This window comes from Poecilia reticulata, chromosome 12 (assembly GCF_904066995.2).
Source record: "Poecilia reticulata chromosome 12, P_reticulata-male-v2, whole genome shotgun sequence".
NCBI classification, from domain to species: Eukaryota; Metazoa; Chordata; class Actinopteri; order Cyprinodontiformes; family Poeciliidae; genus Poecilia; species Poecilia reticulata.
Window position 1 is genome coordinate 10363602 of NC_088841.1, and position 19118 is coordinate 10382719.

The 19118-nt window shown below is 39.9% G+C and overlaps 2 protein-coding genes and 1 non-coding gene across 3 annotated transcripts; all 3 read right to left on the minus strand.

The window, feature by feature from the left end:
• Positions 1–336: 336 nt before the first annotated feature.
• Positions 337–13299, minus strand: LOC103473446 (prostaglandin G/H synthase 1-like). Its single transcript, XM_008423706.3, has 11 exons — positions 13087–13299; positions 12843–12926; positions 8976–9092; positions 7252–7392; positions 7026–7169; positions 5506–5687; positions 5285–5368; positions 4750–4996; positions 3700–3986; positions 1992–2139; positions 337–1084 (listed from the first exon to the last, which is right to left on the minus strand). Exons 1-11 carry the CDS (start codon positions 13091–13093, stop codon positions 738–740), a joined length of 1788 nt encoding a protein of 595 aa, XP_008421928.2. The 5' UTR covers positions 13094–13299; the 3' UTR covers positions 337–737.
• Positions 13300–15278: 1979 nt separating this feature from the next.
• rpl37 (ribosomal protein L37) lies at positions 15279–18392 on the minus strand. The gene is made up of 4 exons (XM_008423707.2): positions 18240–18392; positions 17440–17575; positions 17214–17298; positions 15279–15389 (listed from the first exon to the last, which is right to left on the minus strand). Exons 1-4 carry the CDS (start codon positions 18240–18242, stop codon positions 15320–15322), a joined length of 294 nt encoding a protein of 97 aa, XP_008421929.1. The 5' UTR covers positions 18243–18392; the 3' UTR covers positions 15279–15319.
• LOC145554447 (small nucleolar RNA SNORD72) lies at positions 17653–17730 on the minus strand. Its single transcript, XR_014090406.1, has one exon. It is a non-coding gene; the product is annotated as a small nucleolar RNA SNORD72 (small nucleolar RNA).
• Positions 18393–19118: the final 726 nt, after the last annotated feature.

Consider the following 19118-nt stretch of genomic DNA (forward strand, 5'->3'; position numbering starts at 1 on the left):
AAGGCGCAGGGTGCCAGCAACAAGCTTTGTATTGACTCAGCCTCGCTCCAAGACAAAAGTTTCAGCCATGGTAGAGAAACATCCTGTCAAAATGAACATGTGTTGTCTTAAGATTTGAATAGATCGCTTTGTCTCTAAAGACCTTTATCTATCGTAAATGGTTTCCTAAAGTGTTAGTTTTCCATCCTTTAATGTAACGTTGGGGTTTAATGTGACCAATCATTAAACCAACACCCACGGTTATTGTGAGAGGCTTCCGTTCCCATCACGACTCCAGGCCAGAATAAATACTGATTCAGTGCTTTCAGTAAATGGAAGTGGAGAGAACAATAGATGTCACCTTCCAATCTTTATTCATTGAAAACAGCACATCATGTGGGTATAGTTTTTATTCCAAAATAAACTATTTACCAACAAATACACGTCTATTTTATCGGACGGTCCAAACTTCAACAACTTTTCAGTCTGTAGGCAGAAAGCATTTAATAAAAAAAAACCACGTTCGGCTCCTCATTGATGTGATCGTTCAAGTGTGGGACGCGCTGCAAGCGAGTTTAGTAACAGGAGAGTTGGATTTCACACAGAGCACTGGGCTCTGTAACGATCTGCAGTGCTGCTAAAACAAGCACTGCTGTTTTCTCCAAACGAATATCTTTGCTTGCTTTGTGAAGCCACTTGGAGTAAAAAAACAAACAAAAAAAAAACACAACCCCCCCTCCCCGGGGATCTGCACATGGTCATAGCTCAGTGCTTGGTTCTTTCCTGACTGGTTTCTCCTCTGCTGGAACACTGAACGCCACGTAGGGACACGTCCGGGAGTTCAGGCACACCAGCTTCTTCAGAGTGGCCGAGTTCACGATGTCGAAGCCGACTTTGCCTCCGAATGTGCTGGGCTTCCAGTATGCTGGGGAGCATATGGGGTTACCCAGGAGGCCTTTGAGGGAAAAGGGGGCGCCCATTTCCACCATGCTTTCTCCGAATATCGCCCCCGTTCGAGTCTTCTCCAGCAGTAACCCGGGGTAAAATTCAAGAGCGTCGATATCCCCGTAGAGCTCCTCGAGGGTGCTGGCTATCTCCTCGTTATCTGCAAAAAAAGGGACCAGAAGTAACACTTAAAATGTACACTGATAGTACGGTAGAAGGAAGATGAGTAAATATATCAATCTGACAGATGTGTGAATGTTAAGGTGCCAGATCAGTATAATATGTAACGCTTCAGATGGGTACAGAAGAAGATGCTCTGAAGTAGTTTAGGTTAAAAGACAATCATGTGCTAGAATGCCCTAGTCAAAGTCCAGACCCAAATCGAATTGGAAAAACTATCAAGAAAAAAACAGAGATACTCTTCTTTCAATTTGACTGAACTTGAGCAATTATGAAAAGAAGAAAGAGCAAAGATCGAGGTTTGGAAAGCTGATGCTTACATAAAAAAGACAGTCAGCTTTCCTTTATTTCCATAAGATTTTAAAAATAAAGCATTGTTTACCTTCTACTTTACAAGTTAGCATCACTTTGAACTGCACAGGTCAAATCCCAAACCCGGCCATCGACATTAAACGAAGACTGATTTCTTTCAAAATATGAAAGAAACTCAAACCTGGTTTGATTTGTAGCCAGGCTATAATATTACCGGAGCATTGAGCAGCAAGGCAGATGCTCCATTGCACTTGTTTTATGTGCTATTCCTGGCTTTACCCCATAAACAAAGTTTCAAAGCTGCATATGTGGCATTGGTGCTCTGAGCATTGCAGCACCACACACTCTTTCAGACATGAAATCATGAGAGCTGCTGCTCTGAGTTTGACTTTTTCTGGCCTCTCAAAGAGAGCACTGTCATATTATGCACCCTCAAATATTTTGGACCCTGTCTACGGTGGCCAGAGTTTTTTTTTCTTTCTTCCAGCTATAAATCATCCTCGTTTCTGGAACTATTTGAAATGAAGACAAGATGTCTCCAAATGATTTTTACGGTAAACAGCCGTCTGTCTTACCGGTGAAGTCTCTGAATGATGTGTACGGCTCGAGGTTAAAACGCTTCCTGTACTCGTTGAAAGGCTGGATCCGGAGCTCGCGGGACTCCTTTATCGTTGTCACGGCGACTTTGGAGACAATAGCGTTCATGTTGTGGCCTCCACCAATCTGCAGATTAAAAATATTAGAAACGTGAACAATTGTAAATGAATTGCTTAGTTACTTCTTGCAAGTTGCTTATTCCACATTATTTTTCCTTACAAAAAACAAAACAAAAAAACAAGCAAACAAGAAAAAAAACTAGGAACAAAATCTGAAATATTTGTCAGTGAAATTTTAGTTTTATCCTGTTCTATTGTTTATTATTTAAGTCAAGTATTTGGTTTACATTAAAACCAAAATACTTTTAAATGTATAGCTTATATTTACATACTAACATGGTAGAACGGCATCAGTGCCTTTAACGTTCAAATCATATTTGGACACCGTCACATTTTATTGATAGCGTCTGAATTTGGAGCAAACGAAAAAAAGAGCATTTATCCAACCTGTCTTACATGAGCTGATAAAGCTGGAGGGGTGGTGCAATAAACTGTGGGGTATTTTCTTGGCACACCGGAGTAACCAGCATTGTTTATAGCCTGCAGCCAACACTGTATCTATGTATCTGCTGATTGCTGCTTCCAGTTGGATAATTCATCATGCCACAAGATAAAACGACCTCCAACTGATTCCCTTATCACGATGAGTTTCCACGGTTACCAGATCTCAATCCAACAGAGCATATTTAGGGTGTGATGGAATGGAAAATGTCTATGCAGATGACAAATCTGCTGCAGACACTCCAAAAATCTCCAAAGGGATTTTTTAAATTTTAGACACCGTGTTGAACAAAGGCTTAAGACAGTCCTGAAGATTGGTCCAACTTGTCATTATCTGTGCCTAATAAATTATTCAGTGAGATGCAGAAATGCATATCATACAAAAACCGTTGTTCTAGCTTTGTTGTTCTTGAGCAGAGGAAAACATTCCAGGATCCACTCGTATGAGATCTGGCATCCTCTTGAGGCTTTTAACAGGCTTACTTTGGGAAATGTCCAACAAACTAAAGCAACGTTTTCAACACCCTTTTTTTTTTAACACATCATGTCAACATATTATTAGTTGCAGCAAAACGGGAAACAATGAATGAAAGTCCAACAGTACCTCAGTTGCTTGTGAGACTTGCTGTCACACAAAAGCAGATAAACTAAAATGTTACATGCCGTCAAAACCTACAAACAACCAAAGAATGTTTTACAGTCTGCAGAAAAAAGGAGCTTAGAAACATGATCCAAAAAAAAAAAAAACAAAAAATATATATATATATATATATATATATATATATATATATATATATATATATATATATATATATATATATATATGACTGTCAGGTTAATTGGCCTCTCCAAATTGCCCCTAGGTGTGAGTGTGTGTGTGCATGGTTGTTTGTCCTGTTTGTCTCTGTGTTGCCCTGTGACAGACTGGCGACCTGTCCAGGGTGACCCCTGCCTCTCGTCTGAAATGTTAGCTGGAGATCGGCACCAGCACCCCTCCCGACCCCACTAAGGGACAAGGGTGCAAGAAAATGGATATATATATAATTTTTTATTCTTATGCAATGTGGTCAAGTGCTAAGGAAACCAGTCGGAGGTCGTTTCGACGTTTCCTTCAGATCGTCGTTACCTGGCCAGCAACTTGCCGAGAGAAGGCATCCACCAGTTTCTCCACGCCGTAGTGCGTCAGGACAGACGTGTTGAAGAGGAACTGCGCGTACGTCAGCTCGTCTCCGTCGATGTGGAAGGTGTCGGGCATCAGCGGGTGCCAGTGGTAGAGCTGGCTGAATTCCAGCGCGATGCGGTTCCCGTACTGGAAGTGGGAGTGGAAGAGCAGGGTGGGATCGAACTTGAGCTGCAGCAGGTAGCCGCTCAGGTGCTGCACGTACTCCTCTATCACGATCCGTATGGTCTCGCCTGAAAATCAGACGGACGGTGGTGGTCATCGCAAGTTCTGCACTCTGCATTTAATATAGTAGCTTTATGTGTTTGGAATCTTCTGTTTAATTTTGTAGATTCACTGTGAAAACTGACAACAAAAGTACATAAAATGAAAAAAAAAATAAATAAAAATAATAATAATACTCTAAAGCAGTGTTTCCCCACCCTGGTCCTCTGGGCACACTGCCCTGCATGTTTTAAATATTTCCTGCTTTAACACACCCGATTCAGATGACTGCAGTTCAGGAAAAGCATGTTAATCAGACTTAAATTGAAATCAGGTGTGCTGGAGGAGGAAAACGCATAAAACATGCAGGCCGATGCGCCTTGACAACCAGGGTTGGAGAAAAAAACCCCGCAAAAAACTGCTGAACAAGCACATCCTGCTCGCTACTTGGTTCTCACCCAGGAGCAGGAAAGGTGTTTCAGTCTCTGCTAAATGCACAGAAAGCTGCCTGCAGGCAAGAACTGATGCATTTAAAGGCTGTGAATGAAAGGTGAGCAGCAACAGAGTCTGAAAATGAATGTTTTACACCTAACAGATGCAGATGATGAAATCCTGCAAACAAAATCCACAGTCTGTGTTTCTTACTGACCATTCTGAGCTAATCACACCAACAGTAAATAATTATCAAAAGAGCTCACGTCCATGTCATTCAAGGAATAAGGGGCAAATTCGATACGTGAATAATTCATGTAGACTCTAGAATAAACATGTCTTCCAAAGAGTCGAGCTCACCGATGATGACAAGGCGGGTCGTCTGGAAAAGCTGCTCATCGTCCCAGGTCGGATGCTCTGCTCTCAGGACGTCACAGACTCTGTTGTGCTCCCTGAGCCACAGTGTGGCGTACAAACCCAAACCAGGAAGGAGCCCGAACACCTCCTGACCAATGGCCATCTGTCTCTCCGCCGGGACCCCGGGAGGGTAGCTCATCCTGATGGGAGCATCAGCTACAGATGGAGGGTACATTTCTCCATCGATCAACTGATGGAGAAAAACAGGAATTAATTATGACGCGGTCCATGCTTGGTAATTAGCTTCCCTGTTTCTGGCGACATGACCGTTGCTCAGGATATTTTTTGATCAATGGTACTTGGCTAAGAATCAGGAAAAAATAATTTTGACAAATAGAAAATGAAAACACTGCCCTGAATGTGTTAAAAGACACATTATCATCATATTGGTTCGATGCAAAAGCACCTGGAGATCTGAAACTATTATTTTCTGTTCTGATCTTGTTCCATATGTTAAAGCTAACGCCGCACGTCTCACCTGATATTTCAGTTTTCCGTCTTTGAAAAGCCGGAGGTTGTGCTGACGTTCCAGGTTGTCTCCATAAATGTGGCCCGCATCCACCTGCACGAGTAACAAGATAAAACACGGATTAAATGGAGGGAAATTTAACATACAGCTGACCAAGATCTGATTAAAATACTTTTATGGGTCATAATTTTTATCTTTTCTAAAAGGTTTGTTATTTTTCGCGGACTGACCCCGTGTGACAGAGCCTTGGTGAAGCCCAGACCCATGCGGTTGTAGGTCTTGAAGAACTGGTGGGTGAAGTGCTGAGCAAAGAAAGCAAACATCATATTGGAGCCCTGAGGGTCGGGCCTGAATGTCCTTCTTTTCAGCAGCTTCTCAACCAAAACCTCAGGGTCCGGGAGGCCATTTTGGCCTGAGCAAAATGAGAGAGAGAGAGAAAAAAAAACAAACACAAAGCGTCACACACAACCATATATTTATTGGTTTATTGGCACATTTAAAGTTCTCCTAATAGGTGAGATTGTGAAGACATCTTTCATTCAGAGACTTCTATACATGAACCTTTAATTTATTTTAACCTTAATTTTTCTCTTGTGAAGCTGTTTTTTGTTCTAGATTTGGATGTAAGCTTGGATTTACAGGCACACATCTGCCTCCTGTAGGTTTTGGGTCAAAACTGACTGACATTTGTAGAAATTCATAACTTCATCCACCTTTAAAAAATCTCTCGGTTTCACCTGAAGAGAAGTAACCCTGGTTACACCTTGGATATGGTGTTTTTAAGGTGATGTTCACTGTAGTTTTTGGAATTGTGTCCCATAACTTCAAGGCTGGATTCATTAAACCACAACACATTTTCTCACAAAGTGTTGGGAGATTTTAGCCCATCTTTTCATTTTTCTTTTTGAGCAATATGTTTCGCTCTCAATTTTTTTGAGAGTTTTTATTGGCATCTTGAAAGCCTCCCTGTTTCCTGCTTTCCTTCTCAAAAAAATCTCGGAAAAGTATCCAGTTTTTGTTACGTCACCGTTGTCCCACTTTTTCTCCAAATCTCGATGTCCAATTTTGCTGAAAACAACTGTTCAGATTTGTTAAATCTCTGCAAGATATGGTTTCAGCCAAAGGTTGCAAACAGGGTAAAATATATATATATATATATATATATATATATATATATATATATATATATATATATATATATATATTTTTTTTTTTTTAAATCCAACGAGAACAGATGAGTTTTATCTCCAATTAGTCAGATTTAAAATAATAAAAACTCAAAGTGACTGAAGGCTGAAAATGAACTGAATGATGATTTAGCAAAGTGTTAGTTCAATAGTGTGCATATCAATACAACCTGGCTTTTCCCCTCACACATTTATTTGTTTTCCAGTTGAATTGTTACAACCCCTCACTTTGTGCGATGTCAAGTTTAAAACCAATTGTTTTAAACTTTCTAAATATCGCTCTAACTCTAGACATGTACAAGTTTAGACCAGCAGAAACTTTTATATGGCAATTTCCTGATCACAAATCTGCTGTACTCGAATGCCTTGTCCTCTTTTCTTCACCACTTGAAGCAAGAAAGGTGAGAAATGTTCCAACATGTCAAATCACACAATTACTAATTAAAAGTTGATCGAGAGTCAGATCAACTCAAACTCAGAGAACATGTGTAACAACTTAACAGCATGCATGTACAATTAAAAACTAGACTCCTGCTGACAGTCCTCAGCGTCTCAGACTTCACCTTTGACCCCTATGGGCGTGGGGCAATCCTCAGGAACAGGCGGCAGGATCCTGGTGTAGTAGCTGAGATTGTAGTAGGACTCCCAGCTGAGGTAGTTATATTTTGAATTGAACGTGGGAGGACTGGGGATCAGGTTGGACCTCACTGTTGACAAAAGGAAGAGAGCTAGCATAAATAAACGCCGTGGTACGTGACCCTAGCAAATCTGTCCAAACAATCATCTGACCCGTCAGAACCAGCCGCATGAGGACGTTCCGTAAGAACGTGTTGTTGATGACGTCCCACAGCCAGTGGAAATGGGTGAGAATGTAGTGCACCACATCTGGACTGGGCCTGAGGAACCGACGCACCCGGGTCCAAAGTTCAGCTATGATGAGTGGGCAAAAGGGGGGGGGGGGGGGGGGGAAAACCCACTTTTTATTTTTTTATTTTAGTGGAAATGAGAACAACTGGGAATGTGGAGAGGAAATGTACTTTACGTAGCTGAGTCATTATGTCATAGTCCATCAGGGGCCTTTGTAAGCCTTAACAGCTGAGGCCACCCACATCTCTCTATTCACCGACTTCATAAACTGGGTCTAACAACATGGTAGCTCGTTCTCATTATTGAGCTACAAATCCTGAATCCAGGATTTTCCTGTCACAGAGATAAAACGCCTTCAAACCACAAGATCAACATTGGGCATGTTTTCCCAAAGGCTCTTAAGCGCCAAAATGTAACTTACGGGAATCCTGGGCTTCATAAGGAGATTACTTTGTTACAAGAATTAAACTTATCTACCATCTTGGAACCCAGGGAACATAAATCAAAGGATTCTATTTTAGCATTCAGCGTTGGGCGGCACAGTGCGTCCGCTGAGGTGCTCTCCTTACTAAAAAGCATCAATGTAGAGTCTGTCTCTACTCTACAAATAATAATGAAATAATGACCTAAGTCAGACACTTACAAAATGTGACATACAAAAAAAACCAAAATGTTATTTCCTACATGTCTGCTGCGGTCCAAACCCTTTGATCATGTGCCGAGATTTGTAACATACTGCAGCTGAAACGAGGTATTTCCATTCACTGTATAGACGCCACGTCATAGTTTTTCCTTTTTGAAATCAGACTAAAGTCTTCCTGTCTGACATCAGTTAGCATTGCGTGCTCGGCCATAATGACAGCCGCTACATCTGGAGGAAAAAGAGGGAGGCTTCTAGCCCTCCCTAGTCAAATACAAAGTGAGGGGTGTGACGGCATCCGTTCTCCATTGTGTGTGTGTGTGTGTGATGCTCTTCATAAAAGAAATCACATCATAAAGGATGAACACTCTATGAAAATATTGCTGTAAAAATGGTGTACGCAACCAGTGACTCCGGCAAACGCGACTCCACCAGTTTTCTGAGGGAGAATGGGCCAGGATTCCCGGAAACATTAAGGGAAGGTCATCCGAAAAGTCAGATAATAAAAAAAGCTATGCAGACGTTCTCACCCAGCCCCTCTCCTCCGGCTCCTTTAACTCTGCTGGCCTTTTCCTTCTTCACTTCCCTCTCATCTCCCCCCCGCCCCCCCGCATCACCATTAAAAGTAATTGTTGCACTTTAAATATCTGTCAGTCTCAGAGTATGCATAACCCCTGACTGCAAACCGCAGCAGGGTGACTGTTTCGTGGAAATGAGAAGCAGACCAGTTCAGACCAGCAGAGTAGAAGCCTCTGCAGAAGAAATCAACAGATTAACTTCTGATGCAGCTGCTCTTCTGCTGGCAGTTTCACCAGATTTTCCCCAAATATTTGGTCTAGACAAGACGGCTTCGACTCCGTGACCAGGGAGCTTTGTCGCAATATAACAAGAATCCCTCTTGATCCGTAAGCGACTCTTTGGAGAAAACACGGATCTTGAATTCCTGAGAAGTGTAATAACGACGGAGGAAATGAGAGGAGGCTCTTTTGAAGATGAGTCGACTCACGGACGGTGCAGTTTTCTCCGTAGTATCCGGTGTGAGTGCAGTCGCACTCATACTTGTCCTCGCCGTAGCGCACGCAGACGCTCCAGTGCTGACACGGGAGGTAACAGCATGGGTTCACTGTGGAAAACAGGAGGAAAACCTGAGTTAAAAGCTCTCCCTTCTGGTCATAAAAAAGAAAGTGGATCATTCAGTGGTTATAAGCAGACCCTGACACACACTGCTGCCAAAAAGCCCAAGTTTTGTAACATCATGAACCAAAACAAATGATTTCAAAAGTCTTTTCATTCTGAGACAAACAAGCTGCATTAATGAACAAAAAAACTCACTTTTAAAAGCTGCAGTAAACTGGTTACATAAGTAAAACTTTGTTGGACCACCCTTTGAGTCCTTTCCAGGGTTCATTCTTACGCGCATGCCGTCAACTTTACAGAGTGTAATTAAGTGTCAATAAAGTCCAGCTGTTAGTGGGATTTTCCTTATATTTGCTCATTTGCAGCTTTAGGTAAAGTCCAGTTTGTAGAGAGGTTTGTTTGTACAGCTACATTCTCTCAAAAGACAAGATCATCTTTTGAAAACTACATTTTGTATTTGCTCAAGTTATATAAATAACCTATTAAACAACACACCACATCACCAAAACCCCCCCACTAAATCCATGGTAAAGCAAGGTAGCGGTACCATCATGGTCTGGGATCACTTTTCTTCACTTACTAGACTTCTTGTCATGTTTAGTGAAGTGGGAATGATATGCAAGTTAAAAGAACAACACACAAAAAAAGGTTACACCAGAATTAAAGGAAATGCAAGTCTATGAACACCAATCGCTGGAAAATCTGTAGCGTCACCTGAGGAGCGCAGTGGTAGAGAGAAATCAACCCTGGAAAAAAAAAAGTGGGAAGCCTAATGTTGCCAAGTCAAGCTGTGGAATGCTGATACTCCAAACCAAATAACACAAAATGCTGAGGTTGCAGCACACTTGCCACATTAAAGGTGGGAGTTATTTTTGAAAAGATTCATCATGGTCAATTTTTTTTTTCTGTCACAAAAATAAGGCAACATGATAAACACACAAACTTTTTCAAACCATCACATAAAGCCAAAGGGTGGGGAACAGAAATCAGGCATTGTTGTTGCTGCCTCTCTCCATGTGAGCAGTTCTCATTACTTGACACTAACTTACTTCCTACAGCACCATCTGTTCGGGTCAAGCCTGCGATAGCTCTTCCAACTTCACACACAACAGATATGTTTCGGAGACAGATGTGAAGTCTTATGAGCTTCAGGGATTTGTCTTTTAACTCAACCCCCAACAGGATCGCACTCTGACTTTCCTTTTGTTCCTAGTTTAATTAAATTACATTTTTGTTTGTAATCTAGTGAGACAATCTCGACTGTGCAGGAAAACAGAACAATAACTGCGTGCAAAATTAGATAAAAGTACGGTTAAAATAGGTGTTTAAAAGGAATGGGATGGCTTCTTTAACATACTGAATATAGCAGTACTTTCTTTTGAGCAAACATGAACGCCTTCATTTAAAGCAAAGACTATTTCAAGAGAAAACTTCAACTAATGAATAGACAATATGAAAGGAGTGCACAAGATGAAAACTGGATACAGCGATGTCCGAAGTTAGTTTGATCTAAAACATCGTATTTATTTGGTTTTGGGGTTTGTAAACGACTTATTACACATCATGTCTGACAACTGCAAACAGAGAAGAAAATGATAAACTGTGACAAACTAATTACAGTACGTCTGCTAAACAATGTTATAAAACGATGTGATTTATTCTCCTGTTATTTATTTAAGCCAAACTGTAAACTCGCCGAGTTAATCATGACTGGGTCTCATGTAACATTAACTCAGATTCAAATCAGTTGTAATTTATAGACCTCTAAACCAAAGTTCTACCATTTAAATGGTGAGAAAACGTTTTTACTGTGAGAAATGTGCAGAGGTCCATGGCTGAAAATGTTCCCTCAGTCTGCAGGTAGACGACAGCCTTGCGGTTATTACTTTACAACCACAAACTTCTGGGGGTTTAGAGTATGCATGAAATTGAATGAAAATGATTTATTATTTTTCAAGTTGTTTTTTTTTTGGCAAATAAAAATCTGAAACGTGTGGCATACATTTGTATTCTAGACAAAAAAAGTTTAAGGGGTATGAACACTTCATTCCACCAGAAGTTTCAATGTTTCTTTCTTTTTTTTACTTGGTTTATCTGAAACACAAACTCAACAGCTATGCCGCAGCCAAACATTTGCCCACTCACTCTCATCTTTGCAGAACTGCCTTGGAACAGTACACAACATTCCCACACATGAAACAAAATAGATCCCCCCCCCCACAACTTCAGTTTTCTTTCGAATCAAACAATATCAACAAAATGAGCTGATTAGTTAGCTGCAGTGGCGCCGGCACCCAGACTGCGTTACCTAACAGCTTCCTACTGTTACCAGTCGGTGCAGATTGATGGAGGATTTAACGTAGCGGAAGATAACACACGCTTAGGAATAATCATTAACTTTCCTTTTTACAAGTCAAGTGAAGCAGGTGGCGCATAGCACAACCCACATGAAAAGCGCATTGTTTGTCCGTGGAGAGAAGAAAGGCGAGAAACAAAGAGGAGAGGATAGAGTTTCTGTGGCATAAGTTAACTGGTTCACACAGGCTTGTTGTGGGATGACAGAAATTTTTGTAAATCATTGCCTCAGGCTCTGCATCACACTGTATGACTGTCGATACGCTCACAGTGAGGGGTGGGTGGTGAACCATGAAATATCCAAACACTTCCTATGTTCTGTGAAGGTGGTTTTATACAGTCCACTGTTCATGCAGAGACACCACCCCCATAACTCCTCTCTCTGAGCCTTATCAGATCCAGGAATCACACCTGACAGCTATGTAAACTCAACCGAAGACTATCTGATTTCTCGGGTCAACACGGATTCGAATCTCGTTTTAGTTTGACCTGAAATGAACCACAAACACGGTCTTCTGAGATGAGTTGTTCCAGGTAAAACGATCCAGAGCGAGATGGCACACGGGGCGTGAGAGGGGGATGTGTCCGTGCAAGACGGACTGGAAAAGTCTGGCTAAGATGAACAAATACTTGGAATTTCCCCCCCCCAATTCCGAGTATTGGCTGAAAGCTGAAATTGTGCTTGTATTGTGATTGGAGGAATGACATTCAGATTTATCACTATTTGGCCTGAGGTATTTTATTGATTTATTTGTTTATTTAGAAGATTTTAAGAGAATACGGTGTCAGAATTTTCCATGTGATTGATTTGGTTGGCAGTAATTTTCATTTAAACATTCCATAATTCCTAATGCAGTGATTCTGCTTAAGATTGAATCGCATCAGATTAAGTCAGGGCAAAACAAATGACAATAAATAGATGATAAAAAAGATTTTCCTTTTGTTTTGCTAATTTTCTCAGTGACATTTTGAAATAGCACCAGAATCATGTTTGCTTTAATTTCAGAATTATCCACTTAGTTGGTTTTTGCACAGATATCCTTCTGCGACGACAATTATAACATCAGAACCTTCCCCCTCTTTGGTTTTCATCTTTCTAAAAAGCTTAAAAAGACAATTGTGTCAAACTTGCACATGCAACTGCATCTGATGCTCGCTCAAACACCAGGACTCTCTACCTGCCAAGACATGCCTTTGTTTTCTTGGCTCCAGGAATGTCTGATACCCCCACACCAACCTAATCTGCCACGTTCAGATTATGAACTGACAAAACCAAGAGGGATCACGAAAACAAGAGCTCCGGTTTAAACTCCACATGTGTTTTCCGAAGCTCCTCTGAGACTAACATTGCGGGTTTCCAACCCACTAACCTCCTACCCACCTGTGCTGGTCGTAACCTCATCTCCCCGGCATCCGGGCTCCCGCAGGAGCAAGAGAAGAGCACAAACTGATCCAAGGATAGAGGCTTTGGAGACAGAGAGAGAAAAAAGAAAGGATTAAATCAGTTTTAACAACTCAACACATGGCGATCACAGAGGTAATAACTACACTGACCATAGCTTGAGATCCTAGTGCATGCTGATATAAGAGGGGCACAAACGGGGGCTGCAGCTGCATGTGCTTACCTCTCATTACAGCAGCCTCAGTTCAGGAGGATGTCATTCCAATGTGTAAAACAGCAGAAGTGCAATAATCCAGCAGACAGGCTGAGAGTCAGAGGAAGGAGACTCAGCAGCTGAAGGTCGGAGTGAGAGCAACTGGACGAGCTGTCCAACAAGCTTCCTCCTATTTCTGAGAACTGCTGTCCCACCACCTCCCATCAGATGGAAAAAGAAGAGACTGAAAGGTGGCCGCTCTTTATTGCCTCCTGCTGGTGGAATGTAATGAGTCTCACCCCTTCTTCCTGGAAAATTATTTATTGCCCAATAAAGCAATAGTTTTGGGGGTTTTTTTAGATTCCCATTTACTGCACTTTTACAAACATTTTCTCAATTATTCACTAACCTTACATCAACTAAGTGCATGTATACACCAAAAACATAAGCCAAGCCGACATGTCCTTCAGGAAACTGAACTCCTACCTTAAAGTTTGGCAACTGCAATCATTGCAGCAATCTATCACCACCCAGCAAGACAGTAAAATAGATTGTAGTCTAAGTAATGGGAACAACTCGAAACTAGAGGCTGGCCAGCAGCACCACTTTGCCAGAGGTGGAGGAGTGCGCTGGTTGTGTAAAACAGAGAAACCAGGCACCAGTTTGCAGAGGAATGTTGGGAAATGCTGCTGGGCTTATCTGTGACTGAAACCAGACCAATGTTAAGAGGTTAGAGGTCAGCATGCCAGATCTCAACAGATAAAATATTAACATTTGTTGGAAAACCATTAGCATCTTTATGTGTAATCTGTTGGTTCCCCATTTGAAGCAACACATCTGGGGTTTTATTTTTTACTTGACCTAACGTTAGGTCACTTTGGAGGTAAGTTGCTTTTCTTTATAAGGATGCCTCCGCTGACATTTTCCAGCCTTACTCATAAAATTTAATCATTTGACTCACTTGTAAACAGACGGTCATCTTCGGAGAAGTTTCAGCATTGTTTGGTGCTTTATAAATATTTACTTGTTTCATGGACTCCCACTCCCCCCCAAAAAATCATCTCCCAGCTGGATTTTTCCAGATCACATAAACATGGCTGCTGCCTCAACCTGAAGGAAATTCATCCCTGGCAGATATGCAAGAGCAAAATGCAGACTCAACGTCCTCAGCTCAGCAGAGCAGGGATGTTTTCTCTGTGTGTTGAAGCAGTTTCTGCCCAAAAGCTGCTGCTGGCTGCATAAACTGTTAAGTGTTGTGCAAAACAAATTCTGTGTCCAGCAACCAAATGGAAACGGTTCAAATCATAGATGACTTTACTCAAGAGATCCAAAGTCAAAAACTTAATTATAGAAACCTTTCAAGGATCAGTAAACTGTTAACATACTTTATTTTTGCCAGATGAAATTTAAATTCAGATTTAGAGCTTTACTATAATTGTACTTCTACAATTATAGGACGGAGTGAGAGCAACTGTACTTCTACTATTATAGTAAAGATGGAGTAAAAAGACCTCATTATAAATGCTATTTTACACAACTTTAAAGTATTAACAGATAAGCCTTTAATTGTACTTTTAGCACAAACATTTTTGATTTTTACTGTGAGACCACTTATATTTTCAATTAAAAAAATTTGCATTTCATAAGCTAATGATAATTAGATGTGACCCATGGGACTAATAAAAATGTGTTCTGCATGGAGGTGAAATAAAGGAACACATTAAGAATTCAGACCTTAAAATTTACCTTTTAATTAAAAGATAATTCATATTTAATGTGAAAAAACAAATACTAAATGCAGCAGTCCCACATCAAACCTCAGATTCATCCCCTATGGAAAGCATTTGGGCTTAACCCCATTTAAAACATGGCTTGAAACAAATTTGTGTTGGCTTCTATTTGCAATCAGACCAATTATCACTATGCTCAAAGAATGTAAAGATTAGGACATTTAAAGTCTGTGTCTGTTCCCCCTACAACATGTAATCCATGAAATGATTACTGGAAAGCACTGATACAGCAAGTTCTTATCTTCAAACCACCAGCAGTCTCCTGGAGACATACTTTGTAAACAAATCCAAATAAAGTTAGACTAAATCAGAATCTGAAAACCAGATGCAACTGGGCCACCCAGAAACGAACACAAAGTTCTGGCCTCTAACTGGTCCACCCCCTGCTCATCTGACCCCAGTTAAAAGTGGAAAAAGATACGACACTGAAACTCCAATTTATCATCACATTTATTAAACCAAAAATGTGTCATTTAGGACGAGCTGGAGGCGGCCACTGCAGCACGTCTGGGCTTGGGGGTAGTGCCTTCCCGGAAACCATTCCTGCAAAAAAAAAAAAAAGTTAAAGCCATTTAACATTAACTTAAACTCATGATACTGGTTAAATGTATCAGTTTGTAACGGTTGATAATTAAGGACATTAAGGATATTTGTTATTACTTCAAAATAATAATAAAAGCACCAGGCACCATTTCATTTTAAAAAAGGAGTGATCTTGCTGTAAAACAACCAACAAGACTGATAAAGCATGCTTAAGGTAAATTAACATTAAATTAACTGTGTTGCCCTGTGACAGACTGGCGACCTGTTCAGGGTGACCCCTGCCTCTCGCCCGGAACGTTAGCTGGAGATGGGCACCAGCAACTCTCCTGACCCCACTGAGGGACAAGGGTGCAAGAAAATGGATGGATGGAACATCTATTTAAGAATGGAACAGAGACCGCCAGGATCTAATGTCACTCACTGTCAGGTTAGCCCCGCCCCCATCAGGATAATTGGGTAATGAACAATGAAAATTCAAATAGCTTCACTTCCTTGCAAAAACGATAATCCTCCATTTTTTGTCAAAAGTATAAAACCATGAATAACTATTGATATGATTGACACCTAGAATAAATTTTCCCTCCCAATTTCTTGAACTTAAATGTTTGGAAACAAATGTTTTGTCACACAGCTGAAATATGTAGTCAATCTTCTAAAGTTCAATTTAGTAGCAAATAAGATTTTTAACTTAAAAGAGCGAGTTGTTCATAAATTACCAACACTTTAAATTAACTAATATTATATTTTTTAAAAATCTGCAAGATATTTAAAGCAACTAACAATTGTGCATATGAAAATAAAATGTTGCTCTTCTCTAAAGGGAATCCAAAGAAAATAAATGTTCCTGATCTAAATATTGTTTATTTCTCCATCAAAGGTCATGAAGTTCAGCATCAGGTTTTCTCAGGAATGAATATTTTTGTCTTAAGTTGATAATCATATTCCCCTTTCCACAAACAGTATGTGGCATTTCTAAGACAGTAGTAAGTAAAGTGGAAAGCAAAATGCTAAATTATGCTGCATGTCAAACTTTAAATGGAAGTGGGGCTTCTAGATGAGAGGCTGATGTTTTCTGTTTATGACTTAAGTAAATAAAATAGATAAATTCTCCTTACAGTCTACCTGTATGATCATTCCCCCTCGGATATTTAGTTTAGAGCCATCTCTAGGTAAACTAAGAAAAATTCCTACATCCACTTGAGGAAACAAATTTGTTTGGTTAAAACCGTTTATATCAAAGTTTTTGCTTAGAGCGTTTTCACTAAAACCAAACTCGAAAGACGTAAACAATGTGGTTAGAAATTCTGCCTAATTTCCCAAAATTCTGGTTTAACATTTATGTTATAGCGAATAAAACTGTGCAACAGTGTCTATTTGTATGCAAGTCGTAACCTTTCTGTGGATTAAAAGTTAGCGGGAGGAATCTTGCTTATATTTCCTGCGGGGAATATCAACAACCCCCAGTGTTTGCAATTGGTTTCAATTTGACAGTGTTTCTCTAGCCCAACAATTTGTGATGTCAACACCGTCAGTGAAGCTTTTCCTAATATCAAAGTCTCATTGGGTCAACTTCTTTTTTTTTTTTTTTAAATCATCAGTCATCTTTTTTGTGCATTTCCACACATTCATGAAGATACTTTAGCTCCAACTTAAGTGAGGAACACAGAGGAAACTACATGTCCTGCCCAGGCACCATGTGTTTAAGCACAGGAAACTATGTATTAACCTGACATTTGTTACCCCCCCCCCCCACAACAAAATCACTTTTCTTTTACTGTGATCTAAACTGAACACGCATGTTTTTCCCCAACTTGCACTTCTCACCTGAATCTGCGGTAGACAACCTTCAGGTGCCTCAGACGGCCGGTTCCAGTGGTGTTCCTCCTCTTAGCCTTAGCACTCCAGTTGTCTAGAATCAAAATAAGATCCTACTTTGTTAAAAAAAAAAGAAGAAGAAAAATCCTAGAGATATACAGAAAGTACCTATTAAGTGAAGTTTAAGCTAAAATATCCCCAACATGGGACATACAATATATCCTACATAACTTACACTTTCTCTTGCGCTTCTCGGGGTAGCCACACTTGCCGCAGGAAGACTTCTGCAGATGATAGGCCTTGGCTCCACAACGACGGCACAGGGTGTGCGTCTTGTTTCGGCGCTTACCGAATGATGATGTTCCCTTGGTCTAAGGAGGTAGAAGAGATCAAGGAGGTCAGAGTCGTACTCTTTAAAAACTTAAAAGTAATGTTAAAATTGAGGAATGTCTTGTCTCAGTACAAATAAATGAATCACAGAAAGTCATTGGTTCAGACATTTGTTTGGTAACATCATTGACAAGACTTTACCACGCACACATAGTTGGTTGTGATTCAACACTAACCTCAAATGGCTTATTTATAATAATAGCAAGCGTCAGTCTCTTCTATAAACAGGCGTCTAGTATCCGATTTTCACAAACTTGTAACGGCAATGAATTTAGGGTTTACTAAAGTAAAACACTCGATACAAATGAATAGCCACGCCATATATTAATTTAACACATGCTTAGTATTTATATAAAACTCTTTAAACTGAATTAAAATACGCATAGTTAAGTTATTCCACGTCGTTCTTCTAAACTTAATCTCGTTTTAGGTACTGCAGACTTGACGCTAACGCTAGCGAACAATGCTACTAAGATGCTACAGAAACGTACTATAATTTCATAAAACTATTAGATTTTTCTTATAGATACTTTAACTAAAAAGTGCCGCTACTTATATGCCATCAGACAAGTGCCAGTTTGTCTCAAATAAACGTTTGATTAAGCAGATGTTAAAAGATTTCTCTTTGTCAGCGTTGTTTCTCACCATTTTCGCCCAGTGGCTGTGGGAAAAGAGACCGGAAGAGGAACCGGTACGGCATCAAATCACAACCGTGCTACGTCCGGGGGTAGCAGAGAAATGAGTCCGTCTTGCTGCTTGGAGGGAGAAAGGAATCCTCCATAAGTAATCAAAAATAGTCTTTAAATTAAACAACAACGTTGTATGTTATAAAGTCTTGTATGTTATGAAGATCAACATGTATGTATTTTTTTGCATAATCCATATGTGTGCTATAAAACACGTACCAATAAATACAGAAAATTGGCTAATTCGCGTTTTACACCAGAGAAAATGCAATATCAAATCCTATTTGGCTGTATCTACAATAAAGTTTTGTTTAAAAAATAAAATAAAGAAAAAAAATCAAATCCTAACAAACCACACTACATAGACGTCACAGCACCTTCTTTTATTAAACAAATGTCTTAAATTCATGACATTATATCATGTTAACAGTAACAGTAAAGGTAAATATAGGGACAAATAAATACATAAAATAAATTTTTGAAAATTTGAGTCAGTGAAATATGTTCCTAAGTGGCTCAAATTAGATATGTGTAACTTAACCCCGCTAAATAAATAAATAAATAAATAAATCAGATATGGATCACATTTGCCTGAAGAATAAACATAGCCTGGATGTATACTTTTGTTGTACATTAAAAAAAAATGTTGTGCATGAATGTTTAACATATAACTTACTTAATGTTCGAAATAAAAACATAAGTAAGATTTTGGCCCTCAACACTAAGGCCAAATATAGCGACAATGTAGGTTTCATTTATGCTTTTTTTATTTATCTCTGTTCCTATCTTATTGTTGGCTGTACTTTAAATGTTTATTCCCATTTATTTTGTGATATTT